A 13,729-nucleotide genomic window follows, 5' to 3' on the forward strand; every position below is an offset into this window, starting at 1 on the left:
CCAGGACATTTTCCAGCCGATGGATGACCTAAGAGTGGCTGCATATCCCAAAATTAGAGGGAAAAAATTAACTGGCCATTTTTCGGCAAGTTATCGGCCAAAAAAATTCCGTACTGGGACTGCCTGACTCTGCTCTTGTCAGGTCTGGCCATTTTCTGGCTGAAAAATGGCTGGACAGCCATGAAAAAAAGGGAAAAAAGGTATATTTTCCTGGCCATTTTCTGGCTGAAAATGGTTGATGGTACGAAGAGAAAGGTGGTGGTCATGTGAAGAAGGGGGTAGCAAGGAGTTGGGAATGCTACCCCGGACAAACCAAGTTGAAAAAACTACCATTGAGTAGATTTTTTCATAGTTGGATTTTCAACCAGTTTTATAAAAACTAGGTTTTACAAAACTTAGTTTGGTGGCATCTAAACATGCCGCCAAACTAGTTTTTAAGGGTAAAACCTAGTTTATACACAGGTTTTGGGCATCATCCAAACGAGGCCTTGAATACTCAAGTTTGGGTCTGAAACATAGACATGTCTAGTCCATTGAAAACCTTTTCATGTGGCAGCATACACTTATGTTTGCTTGAATGTAGCACCAAATGTTGCTATTACGGTAGGTTAACAATGCCAATGTGTTCGTAAGATCTTATTTTCAACACAAGCATGACTTAAAAATAGCATGAAAAGATCTGATTAACTCAGTTCTAATAATATGAAAATGGTAAATAGAGAACATGCCAAACAGGATGTCATGTGGAATAGAGAGAAGATTTCATTTAAAGAGCATCGTGTCCTTGTCATCTTTAGGTCGGTTGTGTGCTGGTCTGATGTTAAAGTATGTGTGTTGTATTGTTCTGACACGTGGTTTTGTTTGATGGGGGGTGAGGTGGGAATGGCCAAAGGACTGGTAAAGTAGACACTATTGTTGATTTTCACTTGAGTTGCAACAGGAGTGGTCAATCGCTAGGACCTAGAAGCATCGGCCGCCATCAGGCTATCTTCAGCCTTCTGAAGGAGAGGTAAGGGAAGAGTCAGAAATTGAGAATTGGTAGGTGTTGTCAACATTTTGCTCCAGCATCTTCTCAGCCTTCATCTTAAATTTTTTACAAATATTCAAGGCTTAAAAGATCACATTTTTTTAATACAAAAACAAGATCCAAGTGTCACTTCCTAGCAAATCGAATACGCCCAATACATCTGCAGGATTATTAGATTTGCTAAAAAACACTTCAAAAACCTTCATTCATTCCCCGTAGACACCTAACTTTAGTTAGCACCTACCATATATATATATATATATATGAAAAGGAAATGATGGAACTCAAAAGAGAATCTTATGTATTGTATCCTGAAAGAGTACTTGTAAATACTATATAGCACATACAACATCTTCACAGCTGCTACAATGGTCACTCGAAGACCAAAAATACCATATGAAACGAAATGGTGAAAAAAAATAGTACAAGGATTAAAAAAGTAAAAACAGGAAAAAAAATGTCATGAACCTGATACTGGAGGGGGTGACAGTGGAGAAGGTGGAATCAGTGAAGCTTGCTTCTTATTCAACTTCCCCTTCAACTGTCTGATTTTGGCCTCCACTCTTACTGTAAACCCGATCTTCGTTTTCTGCCGGGCCTTAGATCTTTCCCTCCTCCACATGTGCTCGTCCACAACATCCATCTTGTAATGCTTGATCTCCTGTATGATGTGGTGGTCCATGGGATTGAATGCCCTTTGGAATGAGATGTGGAATAAGTAGGGGAGGTTGCAGGTAGCAGTGATGAGAAGAGTTACAATCCAGTAGATAGGTGCAGGTGCAACATCCATAAAAATATGGAAGGAGTTTCCTGTCATGGCTGGTGATAACATGCCGTAGAGGAGTAGGAAGAGATACCAAGTGCAGATGCTTCCCACCACAAATGCATGCTGAATCCAAGTGAAATAGCTCATCGCAAGTGCAATTTGACAGTTCACTGTGCAGATGATACACGTGAACATGATCGCGCCAACTACTGCCATGTCTGCAATCCCTCCCTCAGCACGGAACACTTGGTCACCAAGCATGAAAACGGTGAGGAAGAAGAAAACAAGTGAAGAGTATAAACCATTCACCATCCAACCAAATATTCGAGGCCAATTGAAGAACAGATTCTTTGGTCCTTGTTGATACAGTGCAGGAAACTAGAGATGGTAGATGAAAGAGAGGACGAGTCAGAGACAGTGACATGCATGCATAACTTTATTGCAGCATTAGGCAAATCAATGCAAGGAAAGACTGTGAATTCACCTGTAAGCAGACATCAGCAGAAACGTCTTGCTCAAAAACTCCCAATGATATAACTGGCAATGAAGTGAGAATGACATTGAACAAAATCATGTACCAATCATCATAAACTGACTGCCCTGAAAAGGCAGTGAACGCCTCGAAGTAGAATATGGTAAGCCCAAATGCGATATTTTTATAGAAGAAATAGCAAATCTGTATAAGCAGTTACAGAGAATATAGTTTAGAGATCCACCATCCATTGATAAACATGTATGCTGATAATCAATTAAAAACTGTCTCACCATCTGAGCTATCCGTTTATAACACCAGTGGCCATGGACTAGAAGCAGCCTCTCCAGGAACTGGAACTGAGAAATGGAGAAGTCGCTAGCCATCACTGCCTACAAAAAAATAAAACCAGGAGCACCTGCTAAATATTTTTTCCCACTAGTTTTTTCTGCTAGTGCTGGGAAAGCAATTACACATCAGCAACATTTCTATCTGATCACTGCTTCAAATAATTTCTTAAAAATACCATCTTGCATCTTCACACTAAAGAGTCCATCCAGAGTTAATCTATGTCACCTGTGCATGTACAGTAATTCATGTCTTAAGGCAAATAAAAAAATTGTACCAAATTGCCCCCACTTCAACTTCAGTGTGTGTTGGATGGCTACGATCGAGAATCAACCCTCCAAAGCAGTGAAGAGCAACTCCCTAAATGCCCCCACACCTTTTTTCACAAACTTTAATGAAATCAAACCCTAGATTGCTTGGCTGGAGGAAGACAGATCCTACCATCCCAAGGTTGGCCTCATTTGGATCTTTTCAACCATTACTAAATTGCACAATTGAAGACCATATAGGTTCTAAGATTAATATTTGATCTCAGGCAATTATGAATCGATACATGAATGGAAATAAAAAATCATTCATATGCTTTGTCATCAATTAGATTAGTTGTGCTTATTTTTCAGATTTACATCTGCCATATGTTATAGACTTTTATTATGTTTTTTTTGGTTTTTATTTTAATTATTTTCATTGTCTCCTATTAGCATGAAGAACATTTAAATATAAATGGCGCTTTCATCAAGCCATATAGTCATATATAGACATCTATCTCAAATATGTGGAATAATGTCTATATTTTGATGTGCATATACAACTAAAATTCATGATTTTTTGCAATCAAATATTGTGTTATTATATTTAATAAACGTCACTTTTAATTATTTTTAGAAACTTTTTTCCATTTTTCCTTCAATAACTGTAACATGTGAACACATGCATATGCTAAAACAGATACATGCATATATTACATATACGTGTGCAGACATGCCTATATTTCTGTTCTACAACCTGTCTTTAGACTTTAACTAAAAAACTCTGGACCTCCAAACAATTTACCTCCCACTGATTGAAAAGTTGTTTTATTTTTTCTGTTTAGATGTTTCAGGCATCAATTATGAACTTCAAGGTTATCTGAATTGATTCAAGACAGACAATAGAAGAAAGAAGATACTTCATGACATTACCTGCATTCCCTCTACTCCACTAATTCCAACACCAATGTGTGCCTCCTGAATCATGCCAACATCATTGGCTCCATCACCAATAGCCAAAGTTGTTTTACCTGTTCCTTCTCTCACCAATCTTGTCACCTAAGCAGATGAACCGGCAATAGTGTGAAGAAATTCAAACCTTACATTGGCATATTACCAAGAATGAAAGATCTTACCAATGCCTTTTGCTTTGGAGAGACCCGGCAACAGATGATAGATGCACATTCTACTGCCAAACTCAGGAAATGATGCTTTATATCATCCTCTAAGGCATAAGATAAAGCCTTTCCATCAATAACCAGAGCAAATGCAGCATGAGGGTCTTTCTCAAGCTTGATCATTTGTGCAGCATTTGATATTTGCAATAACATATTTTCCTTCACAGCCTGATCAGTCACCAAAGAAACATACAAAGATATCTTGGTGATCTATGCTACATGCCAACACTAGGTTATTTCTTCAAAACGTACAACAATAAATCTAACCTTGTCAGGGTCCTTGCTTAGTGAGTCTGTGATAATTGTGGTCAAACAAATCTGTTTCATGCCTTGGCGGAGCAGACTGCATGCGTATCTGTGAGGGAAGTATTCCAAGTTGCAAAAAGCTCAGCAACCAGACTTGCAGATCCAAACTAAATTGCTTCATGTCATAAACAGCAGATGCTTACCCAATGTTGATTGCAGTCTCCATTTTGTCACCAGTCAGCACCCATATCTTTAGACCAGCTTGGGCAAGTTTATCTATGCATTGAGGAACCTGTGACAGACAGGAGATAACTTGTATCGAAGAAAACCAAAAAAATAAATAAATTGGAGTGGCATGACCAGAAACAGAGAGCAGAAACTTGCCCCTTTCTGCAATTTATCTTCAACGGCGGTTGCACCAACCAGAATATAATCTTTTTCCATCAAATCTGATGCATGTTCGAGTAGATGCTCCCTGTCAGGGCCTATGGTAGTTTTTGCTTTGACAAATTCTGCATTCCAAGCCAAATATTCGGACTCTTCAAGTTTCTTATAAGCCACAGCTAATGTGCGCAATCCTGCTTCTCCATATTCATTTAGATGCTTAATTGTCTCCCCTTCATATGTTCTCCCATTTTTCGCTAACCTTTCAAGTATGATGCTGCATGATTTAAGGTACTATAAAAAGATCAATCATTGAAAGACCAACATGAACATTTCTTTGAAAGAAGAACAAAATACCCATCACCTGTATATTTCCATTGGACATACAGTATTCTCCAAAAAATAAAACTAAGTGATCCATTTAGATTAAAGCAGAAGCATCAATTAAAAGAGGCAAAAAGATTACAACATTGTCAGTACATACAGACCTGTCAGCACCCTTGCACATAACAAAAATCTCGCCATCCTCCATTTGGACGATGACAGACATCCTCTTCCTTTTGCTGCTAAACTCCAATAAGTTGAGTATCTTGTACTCTCTACCAACGTACCAACAGAAAAAAAGATGTCAAAACTGCTCTGAAAATCAGGATGAAGGTTAAAAATTGTTAAAACTGCAGAATTCATTTGGATTCCTAACCTCTCAATTGGTTGTCCTGGAGTTGGATACTGCTCTCGAACAAAGACGCTTGTTTGAGTTCTCTTACAGAATTCAAAACCAAACTCTCTTGCAGCAACAAGAAGCGCGGCTTCATCTGGAGACTCTGCTTCATAGTTGAAACTACCAGTTTCAGGGTTTTGTACAGGAATGGCAGTATGACAAACTGCTAATATGCGAAAGAACATCAAAATGTCATCTGCATTGGGTTCTTTTAACCAGTTTCCATTCATGACCCGGTCGTCCTCGAAGTCGAACCCTTTTATCGAAGGCTTCTTGACATCATCAGGTGTGGAGGCAGTAACAATTTCCAACTCTATTTCTTCTTCCTGGAAATTCCCTTCATTCTTGCCATCTACAGAACCAGTTTTCTGTCTGGTATGATCAGCGGCCATATGCTTCGCCGCCGCAATCTCCACTTCAGTAGAGCCAACACCATATGATACACCAGCAATAGAACACCTAAGGAATTCCATCTGATTGCAAGTGAGAGTGCCCGTTTTATCTGATAGAATGGTAACAACCTGCCCAAGTTCCTCATTCAAATTCGACGTTCGCGCCTGAGCTGTGTTTCCGGTTTCCTCATCATACATTTGGATGTCTTGGTTGATAAACACCGCCTGCAAGACCTTGACAACCTCAATTGAAACATAAAGAGAGATTGGTATCAGGTACCCATACAAGATCAGAGCTGTGACCAGATGAAAGACCCCAGACAGAGCAGCATTATTGGGGTTGTACAGATTTGTAGTGTGTTGAGGTTGAATGTACCACCATTCCGGCATTGAAAACTTGGTCTTCACCGCGAAACCGACCGAACTGATCAGTGATATCAAAACAAGAACCGTGAAGAGGAAATATATGATGTAGTCCATCTTCTTCTCGACGGTGCTCCTTTTCGACGGGGATTTCGTCGCGTTCTGCATGACCTTCGTATCGTGGCCGGTGAAGATCACCACTCCATAAACGAATTGCGTGTTGCGAAGCTTCGAATCCCGGAGGAGAACCTGACTCGGATCGATGGGGAGAACCTTCCCCTGGTAATCCAGATTGCCGACGAATGTGTAGAGGCTGGGATTGGGATCCTCGCATCGAATCGTCGCGGCGAAATCCGCGAATGCAGCAACATCACCCAATGGCAGGGTCACCTCCGGGGCCCTCTTAACCTTCAAATTCGTCTCGCCGTCGAGATTCATGGTCTCGACGTAGCAAATTCCGTCTTCGTAGCTCGACGACAGCAGGAGCAGATCGGCGGGGAAGAACTGATCCTTCTCCACTTTCACCACGGTCCCGACGCGAAGCTTCTGCCATGTCCTGGTCACAAACTTCCCTCCCCCCTTATGAACACTCACCTTCCTAGAATTAACCTTCATGTCCTGCACAAACCGTCGCCAATCCTCCAATGCCTCCTTCGCCATGCTCAGCCCGACGACGAACACCAGCGGAGCGATCATACTGACCGGGGAGAATGGCGCAATAGGAGTGAGAGAAAGGATTGCCGCAAGGAGGAAGTAGAGATTCGCCACCCGGCGAAACTGCTCGAAGATTGCCTTCGGCAAGAAGGTGAAGGCATTGTACTTGGTGGTAGAGATGTAATTGGATGTGTATCTCAACGGCTTCCTCCTGTGAACGTGAGGTTGGTTGCAGCAGACCACCCGCGAAAACCCGGCGCCCTCTAACGGATTCAGGTCGTCAGACTCTAACGTGCTCGGCCGGATGCAGGTGAAGGTGTACAGCTTACTCCATTGAATCCTCCCTATTATCTTCTTTCCCACCGTTGCCATCTTCCTCTCTGTACTCACCTCAAACCCAACGCAACGGATTCACGTCTCTTCCCATCATAAGCATACACATGAACACAAACCAAGATGAGTTCCAGCTTCCCCAAGAATCCAAGATGACCATCGTTCAAGGCAAGCAAATCAAGAGCGACAGATAAATAACCAAAAACGCTGACAACTGATCGGTCACAGGCTCGAATCCTATCAATGAGTCAAGAGGCGACTCATTTTCTATTTGCTCTGGCAAGGTTTGAAATCACCATCAATACCTTAGTAGACAAAACTATTTACAACCAGCCAATGAAGAATTCTCAGGTAATGTACTCACAAAGCATCAAAACAAGCAATCATTGAAAACACGGATATCACTCTACTGGATACACAAAACCCGAAAAACCAAATCTATAAAAAGAGATCTGACAACAAAACCGAAAGCCAAAACCTTGACAACAAATCGAATATTTACAAAATCTGATCCTACCAGTAGCAGTTACGCGCCGTTTGCAACAATGCTGATCGGGAGGCCGAGCTGTAACATAGCAGGAGAGAAGGGAAAGGAATTGGAACTCATTGATTGGGAGGAGGAGGAAGAGGAGGAAAGACTCGCGCCGGTTCTGGTGAGAGAGAGTAGCTGGCAGGGAAGAGGAGGGACGGAGGAGGAGAGGTCAACTCCCAACCGCAAAGCGGAACGCGGTTGGGGATCTCGTTTGCTCCACGCGTTTCTCCATTTTTTCCGGAGCCATGCACGGGATGAGAATCGGGTTGGAGCTCCTTTCTTTTTAATCCTACACGGATCCAAACCATATTGTCCAATCTGGATCGGATCCCTATCGATTCGGTTAAGATAATGTATGGAATACGTCAATACAGTTTTTGTTTTTCAATACGATCTAACTTTATATCTTTTACCCTTTTTCACACAAAACCAACGTTTTTTTTTTTGTTTGAGTGAACCTAATGCCACATAAGCTTGGATCTCAACTGGATCGAAACTCTACTTTGTAATCCGGATCGGATTGGCATTTGAATCTAGTGTCGAATTTTAGAAATTGAATAGTTTCAGGCATGACAAGACTCATATATAACCCATTTTAACCTAACCATTAACGATGAAAATGGTTCAGATTCGGGTCGGAAGTGACCAATACCTGATCCAACTAAATGGATGGGTTATGGTCAGATATCTGATCCGAGACTGACATATTTTTCGGATATAGATCCTTTAAGTAAAATTCAAATGTGGATTCAGATCTGTTCAATCCAAATGATTCGATCAGTTTCAGATCAGCATTTTAAGTAAGATCTGGAGTTGTTCCTGATCAAAATCCAGCCAAAATGCACTCTTTACATGTAAATAGCAACAGTTTTGTTATATTTTCTCTTGGGATCAAGTATTACCACATGTATTTCAAATTTCGATTCAATCTAACCTCCTCAGATCTGGATCCAATTTGGACCTATTGTTTGCATCGGATCTAACAGAATCCAGCCTGAATCTGACTTGTTTGCACCCCTAATTGGGATTCAGATTTAAATTTCGATGGTCAAAAGCTAATACCATATGCGGTGTTTTTACAGTAATGGATACAAAAATCTGAAAATCCATCAGATTCAGTAGAAAAAAAATCAAACGCATATCTACATTCAATTCCCGCAAGCGGGTTGGCATAGTGGGGTGGGGCCTTGGCTGCTAGACCGACAGTCAAAGGTTCGATTCCATGGGCGTCTTCCCTCTGTGCAAGCCAACATGTAGGATAGGCCTTGGGGGCAGGGGTCCTAGCTTCCAAGTTTTATGCTGCCGGCACGATGACCTTAAGTATGACAGGCTAAGCCTGTGCGACCCGATCAATAGACATCCCTAGTAACCACCAAATGAATGGCACGCTGGCCCCCTTGTTACACCACAACGGGCTTTCATACTGAAGGCACTATTAAGGGTTGTTTGTTTCATTCCCACCAATAAGAAAAAAACTCCATTGAAAAGGCATTCTATGATTGGAAGGCCATCCCATGTATGAAAAAATGCATGGGTAAATCCACCAGGGGTGTGGTGCATGAATTTACATAGTAAATGCATGGTTAAGGCGAAAAGAAACTCATGATGAGTATGGCACCACATGAATATGGAGTTGGCATGTTTGTTTCAGGTGTATAGGAAAATGGAGGGTTTCATGTATAAAACCTCTATTTTCATATGTAAATTGGGTTAAAGAAACAGCCCCTTCAATTTTTAATATTAAAAGGGAGTGCGAAAGGTGAGAAGAACAACTCGTGAGAAATGAGTCCTCGGAACCACAACCTTTCCTACGAAAATATGCAACATCAAAGTGTTGACGTATGCCCTGCCCTAGGGAAGCATTTTCCTGCGTGGACGAGCTTTCATGAGACTGTTTCGCATGATGGCCATTTCAAGTGACTGTAACAAATGCGCCCTTGAATCATGTGTGGAAGGCGTTTCTTTCACATTGGACAGGAAATGATATACTTTCCTACGAAATGGGAATTTTTTTTGGCTATAAACCGCAAAACAAACCTTAATGGAGCATAATCCGAAAACAATGCTTTTAGGTTCTGACCCAAATTTTGAGTAAGAACCCTTAAAATTTGATCCTGATCCAAACTAACAATAAAATGCCAAGAGCCAGTTTGGAAAGTAGGGTTCAGCTGGAAGGATTTGGAGCAGTTTGGGGGAATCAAGGTTTCAAATTTTTTGCATTGGGATTTTTGAGAGAAAAGAATTAACATAATTGTAAAAATAGTAAGGAATTCACCTATGACAGTTTTAGCTAGGGATGTAAACGATTTGGATTCGGGTTGGATGTGGCTTTTACTGAATCCAACTAATTATACATTGGCTGGTCGGGTTCAGATTCAGATTTGGATGGAGAAAGGCTAATAATATTGAATCCAAATATTTACATGTAATCGAATTCAGATGTCCGTCATATTTGGTTAGAAAATTTTAGACCGAATTTGAATTTAATTAATAATCATGTTCAGAGCATGATATTTGAACCCATTGAGATGCACTTACCTAGACTTAGTTGCAATGGATGAAGCATATCATGGATATCCCCGAAATGGTTAGATACCCTGGATCTGATTGGGCCATTTAGATGCACTTACCTCGACTTCAGTGCAATGGATGAAGCATATCAGAAGATGATATTTGAACCCAGAGGATTCTCCCTTTTTAAAAGTCTCTTATGATTAATTAAGGAGTCTCTAATTAATTAATTATAAATCACAATTAGTGAAGGAGTCTTATCAGATGAAAGGCTTTGAAATCATTTTTCAGTCTTTATTTTTTACGAGGATTCTTTATGGATTAAGTGATTGAATATGGATTCAATCCTAGGTCTTTCATATATAAATAGAGGTCTTATGTTCTCTTTTTATGAATGAAATAAAATGATTAAAGTTCTCACATCTCTTTTTAATATTTTTTTATCTTTAATGTCTTTTTCTTTCTCTTCTCTCTTTCTCGTTTCTCTCTCTACTCTCTTTCTTGTTTCTCCCTCTACTCTCTCGTGACCTCTAGTGCTCTCTAGATCCTTTAATATATTAGTCACTCAAGGGCTGGATCCAGCCCCTTCACTCGAGCCTAAGCTCCTCGAGCACTCAGACTATCTGTTTTGCTTTTTCGGCAAGCTAAGTGGCATCTTCGCATTGCAGATCATGTGTCCGAGTTTCATAACATGGAGAACTTCAACATAGCCTGCTATAGACCTCCAAGGTAACTTCACAACCTCTCTTTAACCTTAGATTATCTTTCGTTATTTTCTTAGAACCCGAAACCCAAAACTGGATCATGCCAGGTGCCTAGAATGTCTAAATTCTCTAAACCGATAACCCCTGACCGTTAAGAATTTTTTCTTGTGTTTAGATTATATCTCAGACCCTTCCAAACCGCTAAGATGTACCATGACCTAGATCCTAGGTTGCAGGTAGTAGCCACAATAATTAGTTACTCATATTCAAGAATATGGATTAGATTTGAATAAGGATCCAGCCAATTTGCATTGTTAATATCCATGTCTAAATCCAAAACCCAGATGCAAGCCAAGCATGGGATACGGGCATCCATTTAATTTTTTTTAACTTTGTGAGGCGTTATTCCTGGATATCTGGCACGGTATCTAATGGGTTTTTGATACCCTTCGACCGGAGTTAAGTGTGTAACCTAAACTCAACCGTACCTGGGCATGGCCAGACCCAAACACATACAGGGCTGACTCAGTCAAAGTGAAACATCTCCTGATAGTACCTTGCCCTTTGTCATCCAAGCCGGTCCCAGATTCCCATGCCCTGTGCCTGAGCTCAATAAGGCCCTTTCCCAGCGCAAGCTCGACAAAAGCCTGGCCCTTCTTCTGGCATGTTAGGCCTTCCTTTTGGCCGTTTGGGCAGTAATGGACATGACTTGATGCCAATCCTTACAATTAGACACGGCAATGGGACTAAGGTTCGGATATAAATAAAATAAGTGCAATTAGTTATTCAGGTCGGGCCCATAGAATAGGAGAATCGTATGGATATCAGACCAAGGCTCAAACCCATACTTTTTTCATGTAAAATATACAAAAATTAAAATTTCACCTTGTATGGTGGGTGTGATTTATGTTTATCTAATATGAAAACTAGGATATGCTTGTTCTTGTGCTAGTATGATTAGGGCTGGTAAACCAGCTGTAGGACTCGAGCTTGAAGTGTCCAAGCTTGACTTATTCTTGTACCAAGTCAAGTCGAGTTCGAGCTCATCATGATGAGGCACGTTCAAGCTGGCTTGTCTAAAAAAAATGCATTGGTTTAGAGCTGAAAGAAAGAGGATTACAAAAAAAAAATACATATAAAATATATCTAAAATATATTTTTTAATACCTAATGAGCTTATACGAGTCAAGCCAAGCTGAGTACCTTAATATTTGGCTTACCGAGCTTATTTTAGAAGTTCGAACAATCTCAAACATGAGCTGTTCAGCATGTTTCTCAGCCTTTAAGTCTGATCAGAGCTAGACCCAAACTCGGTATTAGCACTTCACGGGGCGTTTAATTACGCCAATAGAATTGTGTAGAACAAGACTAGCTGGGTGGGATTACACTTTTTTTTGTTCTCTAGTATTTTTGACACCACCTCTCTCGTGGGATTACTGGAATTAGAGGTGGGCATTGGGCCGGCCCAGCCCGGCCAGCTTACTAACGGGCCAGGTTTTGGTTCGGTTCTTTAACGGGCTCGGATTTGAAGAGAAGCCCATGGCCTGGCCCATTGGGCCAATGGGTCAATGTGAAGTGGGTCAGGTCCAACCTGGCCTGGCCCAAACCCATTTATTTTCTTTTATTTCCATATATGACATGAAAACCTAATTCTTAATTAGTACAACTAATTAGGTAAATAGTAATAATTAACAAATAACAAGTTCTCATGCAACTAAATAGATAAATAATAATGGTTATCGAGGTTACTATGTAATAGTAAATTTTTAAAATTTTAAATAACTCAAGCCCATTGGGCCGGTCCAATAGCCTGCGGGCTGGCTCGAGCTCGGCCTATATATGTAAGGTGCTGGGTTTCGGCACTGTACCTAATGGGCTCAAGCCTAAAATCATGGCCCAAACCCAGCCCATGGCGGGCTGGGTCGGCTTGGCCCATCCGGCCGCCTTGCCCGTTGCCCACCCCTAACTGAAATACTACAAGACACCTAAAAGTTGTCTTGTTGGAGACATATGACACCGTCTTTCATGCATCCCCCGTCCACCATTTGCGTCGAGCACATAAGTTGCGGACAGCAGAGTGCTGCAGACATTGTTGTCCACGCAATCAAACACCCCCTTAGAGTTGGACACTGTCTGAATCCTCTCAGGTTTGTGCAGTTCGACCCGTAGACAGTCCTACCTACAAAATATCCATATCATGGATATCCATGTCCTTGAAAATACCAGATTCTTGGTATCCAAACACTCCAATGTTGAGTTGCATGGTAAGAATTTCAATAGCAGAGAGTTGGAGCAACTAAGGGTTTCAACGGGTCGGGTTTGGTTCTGACCAAGTTGAAACCAGACGCATACCTGATTTGAGATGATGACACCAGGTCTGGACTGGGGTTCAATCGGACTCAACATAAGAGAAACATACCACGATCCTATAAGGATTACACTAATCAGATCCGGACCATGACTGCTAAAATAATATTTCTATGATAAAATAACATTTTTATTGAAAATTTGTGGATCCGACCCGGTTCTAACGGGACCTTCTTATTTATTACCAAACCCCGAGCCATTAACACCCTTAGGTGCAACCTCCCATAACCTATGTCACAAGGATACACAAATTTGGCCGATCTGTTTCGTTGAAGTCATTATTTTAATGTTTAATAATTTTTATTTACTCTTAATAACATGTTAATATGTTTTAAAACATTAAATATTAAAAAATAAATTTCTATTGACTAAAATAAAAAAGATGTGTCCTCGTTTTCCCATTTTCGATTTTTTTTTACCTGTGCAAGTAGAACCCGTATCCCGTGTCCGCTTGTCCACAAATCTTTGTGACATAGCTTAAAG

The 13,729-nt window shown here is 40.7% G+C and overlaps 1 protein-coding gene across 1 annotated transcript; it reads right to left on the reverse strand.

The window, feature by feature from the left end:
* Positions 1 to 1,413: 1,413 nt before the first annotated feature.
* On the reverse strand, positions 1,414 to 7,171 carry LOC149822117 (putative phospholipid-transporting ATPase 4). Its single transcript, XM_089980762.1, has 10 exons — positions 5,370 to 7,171; positions 5,158 to 5,268; positions 4,670 to 4,946; positions 4,489 to 4,577; positions 4,307 to 4,394; positions 3,998 to 4,207; positions 3,795 to 3,920; positions 2,559 to 2,657; positions 2,278 to 2,469; positions 1,414 to 2,171 (listed from the first exon to the last, which is right to left on the reverse strand). Exons 1-10 carry the CDS (start codon positions 7,169 to 7,171, stop codon positions 1,488 to 1,490), a joined length of 3,678 nt encoding a protein of 1,225 aa, XP_089836888.1. The 3' UTR covers positions 1,414 to 1,487.
* Positions 7,172 to 13,729: the final 6,558 nt, after the last annotated feature.

Source organism: Nuphar pumila, chromosome 11, assembly GCF_984573655.1.
Source record: "Nuphar pumila chromosome 11, dmNupPumi1.hap1.1, whole genome shotgun sequence".
NCBI classification, from domain to species: Eukaryota; Viridiplantae; Streptophyta; class Magnoliopsida; order Nymphaeales; family Nymphaeaceae; genus Nuphar; species Nuphar pumila.